We start from the raw sequence: 5,030 nt of genomic DNA on the forward strand, positions 1-5,030 counted from the left end.
ATAGTTTTAGGGTTTTATATAATTTGTCCTCCTTTCTTGCTGTGCGTGAGTAGACTGTATGATCCCTGCGTGTGTGTACTGTGTTTGGTATGGATTCCTTCGCTGCGTGTGGGTGAATATTCCTTTCGTATACTTCTTTGCTATGTGCGAGTGTGTATATATTCTTTGTTGTGCGTGAGTGTGTGTGTGTGTGTGTGTGTGTGTGTGTGTGTGTGTGTGTGTGTGTGTGTGTGTGTGTGTGTGTGTGTGTGTGTGTGTGTGTGTGTGTGTGTGTGTGTGTGTGTGTGTGTAGTTTGTCTAACTCACCTTCTTTTGTTGTGCGTGGGTGGATGTATATCTAAACTCCCTCCTTTCCTGCAGTGCAGTTGCACTCCTCTCTTTTCTTCTATTCTCCTCTTTGGTGTTCGATGATGTATGTTTAAGCAGATTTTGGTTTATTAATATTCAATGTGTATTTACTGTTGACTGTATAATATATATTGGTGCTTGGATGATTAATTGTTGACTATATTCTCCCTCTCCTCCCCTGAATAGCATAGGATTATAAATATGCTTAAATCATTAAGGTTGTGCCCCTTGGTTTGGGTATTATATTATATATTAGTTAGTGATTTCCGAATTAATGCTAATTCTTTTCTAAAGTATATTAGTATATACTTTATATATTAATTATTGATATTATTATTATTACTTATTGTCATTAGATAATATTTCAATATGACGTTTATGTTTGATCCTCATATTCATTAATTGTATAACTCGTATTGTGTTGATTTAAATTGATTAATGGATTACATTGGTTACTATTATTTATTCCAAAATATCAACAAATAAATTGTATAGATATATTTATATTTAGAATAATATATACATTTTAAAGATATTTACTTTAGTCATTTGTCACTATATCTGGATATCAACATTAATGATGGCTTATGACACTTTGCTTCAATAGTTGATTAGATTAATAGACAACTAACATTTGTATTTTCAATCTTCATTTTATTCTTGCATGGCTAAGTAGTGTCATTAGAGTTGCTCGTACAGAATCATGTGTCAACTGCATCCTTGAATGATAGATGTTGTGCCTCTATTTGTCATCTATACTTTATTTGAGGTAGCTATGTAGATTATTGTCTATTGTATCTTCGATTTGATTAACATATGTTTTTTCTTTGTTTGCCATTTGTTCATTATTCGAGTAGTATCATTGGGGGCACTCATGCAGAGTCATTTTGATCATCATCTCGGTTTCAAAGAAGGTTGTTCGTTCAACACTATGGCAGTTATCATTTGACAGATATTTGCAATTTTCTCATCACAAAAGACCTTTCCTCTTTTCTTGAATTGTTTTCATTCTTCCTATTCGAAATTAAGGGGAGGTGTTAGTGTTAATAATTTCAATGGTCATATTAGTTCATACTTGACGGTGATCCTCCAACTTTGATAGCGACTTTTCCCAAACTAATGTTGTTAATTAGATAGTCTCTTGTTAATTGTGCATGCACGATTGGTGATAACTGAAACTCTTCACTGTAATTTGCTCCTGTTAAAGGTGGTTTCAATTTGTATAAATCATGCATAATGTAATCATTATTATCAATGAGAAAGAGCACAATGTAGCCAATAATTTTTTTATTGTGATCAGCTTTTTCTTTCTTGTTCAATTCCACAATTATTATTTATTTTTCTTTTAGCTAGATCCTAAAGCTGTAGAAAATTTTACAGAAGGAACTAGGAAGAATTTAGTGTTAGTTAACAATATGATCCACCCTGCCAAGCTTGCGTTCTCCGAATTAATGAACTCTCACTTCTCTCAAATCAACATAAATAAATGTAAGAAAATTAGGCGGTCACTTGGAGATGGATAAGATTATTTCTCAATGGTGCCCTTGCAAGAAGCACAATGTCCTCTAAATTTCTATCACAATCCATCAATGGGGTATGCATTTCTCAGTGGTGCCCTTGCAAGAAGCACAATACCCTCTAAATCTCTATCACAATCCATAAATGGGGTATGTGGCAATTCTATTTTTCACCTGTCCCTTATTAGTTGCCCTAACCTTTGTCGGTGACGAGCTAGCGTTTTTCCCTGATAGGGTCTTTCTTATCAAATATATTCATTATTTCCTCACGAGTTTGATCATTACCCAAGACTGCGCTGACTTTTCTCTTGTCCTTCGGATTGTGTCGAGTTGTCATCCATGTGGGCATATTTGGAAATCACGACCGTTCTGGGCAACATATATGCACCCCTCCCAAGTGTTAAATAGTAGAAATCTTTTATACTTTCATTGAATAATGGTGCATATATGTTGTCTCGTAGACAATGCCGTTCTATGTTGGCATAAGATTGTTTATGAACATTCGACAATTTCCGGTCGAATTTAGGAGCGTTGACAATTTTCCGTCACTGGGGCGATGCCCACAGTGAAAAGCCTATTGGCTTCTCGGTGACACTATCTTTCTTCAAATTTTTTGAAGGGTGGCTATCCTCGCCCATTCTCTATAATGTATTTTGCATAATATATTAAAACTGGTAATAAAAAAATTCAGTTAAATAATGATTACTCAAATGAAAATGTACGAGAACCCATCTGGGCCTCTAAAACATTAACAAAGATGAATTTGGCAAACGATAAGTATGTATAATATTATTTAATGACTTTGAATGAAATGTAGCTGAGGCGAAGTGAGATGCTAGGCATTGGGACGGCCGTGTTTTTATATCTTTTATCATATTAAAGTAACATAGTATATAATGCTCACGGAAACTCTGAAAATTATTCTAATCTACCGCAATTTCCTTGCAAGTCAGTGTTTAGACAGCTTCTATTTTCACAGAATATTTATAATGAAGCCTGTAATATTTAATAACAATTACTTTCTTAGTCGTCTCAGGTACCTACACGCTGTTGAACGAAGTCCGGGCTTATCTTCGGCGACTTTGTTTTTTTTTATACGATCATTGTGATCAACACTTTTTTTTTTTTTAACAATAAGAAAGACCAATTCTATTCCATACAACTTACAGGAAAAATAAAATATGAAGCGGCATAAAATTGTCAACGCCTCGCTTCAAAGCGTGAAGGTTTTAAACGCTTGATTTCATGAGCATATGAACCCTAATTTCATTCTAGTTCGACCATTTGTGAGTTGTTTTAGCAGAAATGGAATACCCGGTTCAAAAAACCAACGAATTTAGCGTAGAGAGGAATCTCCTCACTCTCTCTGGTGGCGACTTCACAGTCACAGACTCCAACGGTAACATCGTCTTCAAATCCTCGGGAAAAGTGTTGAGCTTCCATCGCCAACGTGTTCTGCATGATGGCGCTGGAAATGCCTTCATCATGAAGAAAAAGGTACAAAAAACCCTAATTAATGTTGATCAATTAAACTACGGAATTTAATTGGAAATTACTGCAGATACTCACGATGCACAAGCGATGGAAAGTATTCAACGATGGCGGCTTCAACGGTCAGAATTTGGCCTTCAGTGTGAAGAAATCGTCGGTGTTTCAGCTGAAGACGGCGCTTGATGTGTTCATGGCCGATAACAAGGATCAAAATCTCTGTGATTTCCATGTCAAGAGTAGCTTTTTCAACCGATCCTGCAAAATTTATCAAGGCGATCAGGTTGTCGCAGAGGTAAGTATCATATATTGTTTTAGTAATCCTTTTCATTTTGTATATTTTTATGTTTTTAGCTTTTCAATTTTATCTTTCCTCCTTATATAGATATGATACTAGGCAAGAGTCTATAATATAAAGGTAAATTGTAAGACTCCTTTTTTTTAATAAATAATAATAATTAATTACAACATATTATAAGTTTTGATGATTAGACCAATGAACAAATAGAGTATTTTATAAGAACCAAGAACTAATATTTATTGTCATTAGATGAAGATTCTTAAGTGCATCACGGATTGTACAATCAAATTTAAAAACAATATAAAATATATCATCTAATTTTTCTTTTTAATAATTTGATGGGAAGACGTCTATACTGGTTATGAATCAGATGAAGAAGAAATGCACAGCGGTAAACCTACTGTTGAAGAGGGGCTCATATTCAGTGGTGGTGCAGCCGGGTGTGGACCATGCTTTCATTGTTGCTCTCATTATAATTCTCGACTATATCCATTGCTCTTGATTGGGCTTATGTTTGTTTTATTTATAACCATTCTTCTATTGTGGACAAACAGTCGAGTGTGTTTGGAGTAGTGACTGAGTTTGAGGTTATAGGTTATCCTATGGTCTCTTGTTCATTGTTTAAAGTAAATGCAAAATAACAATTAATTTTTTTAAGGTGTTTATCCGAGTTCACCCTTATCATTATTTTCAAGCGGGTCTAGTTCTTTGTCCTTGTATAAATTGTCCATCTCTTGTCAAGGTGGGTACTTATAAATGTATAATTATTTAAATTCTAAAATTAAATATTTATATTGAGTGTCAAAGTTATTATGAATGTAGAATTATCCTTAACTTGGTGTATAATCATAAACTTTATTGAAACTTAACTTTTTTCATGGAGATCAATGGTTTTTCTTATATTTTTTATAATAGCACGTCTCCTGAACATTTGTCCCTTGCTTTAATTTTATAGAATTATGATTCTCTTCACCCTTATGTCATGGTCATGTTTCCTTAATAGAAAATCTTCATTAAATATTTATATGTATGAAGGTGTTTGAGTATATTTATAGGCTTAAGAGATATTCTTTCTAGCTTTGATGTCACATGCCTCCTCCTAAAGTCTTTCATCTACCAAAATATTAACTTCTTTATTACATTTTTATGCATGGAAGTGCATGTGTTTATTTATTGGTGTAGGGGAGATGTTAGCCATCCTCATAGCCACACACCTTCTCCTAAATGCCTTTAATACTCAATTTTCTTTTTTTGAGATCCTATGATTTTTTTCCTATATTATTATTATTATTTCTTCATGTTCCTTTTGTACTCTTTTCATTTATTTTGAGATTGTAGACTTTTCTTTCTTTATTATCTTTTCTTCATGTTCATGC

The 5,030-nt window shown here is 33.7% G+C and overlaps 1 protein-coding gene across 1 annotated transcript in view; it reads left to right on the top strand.

Annotated features, from left to right (window-relative positions):
• LOC149559355 (protein LURP-one-related 10-like) overlaps positions 1-4,156 on the top strand; it is a 119,966-nt gene extending 115,810 nt beyond the window's left edge. The window contains exons 3-5 of the mRNA XM_089831366.1: positions 3,169-3,362; positions 3,427-3,648; positions 4,025-4,156. Of these exons, the coding sequence (XP_089687492.1) occupies positions 3,169-3,362; positions 3,427-3,648; positions 4,025-4,156 (548 nt within the window). The remainder of the gene's footprint in view (positions 1-3,168; positions 3,363-3,426; positions 3,649-4,024) is intronic.
• Positions 4,157-5,030: the final 874 nt, after the last annotated feature.

The sequence above is a fragment of the Cupressus sempervirens genome, chromosome 5 (assembly GCF_028749045.1).
Source record: "Cupressus sempervirens isolate cs-2001-9-10 chromosome 5, ASM2874904v1, whole genome shotgun sequence".
In the NCBI taxonomy this organism is placed as follows: Eukaryota; Viridiplantae; Streptophyta; class Pinopsida; order Cupressales; family Cupressaceae; genus Cupressus; species Cupressus sempervirens.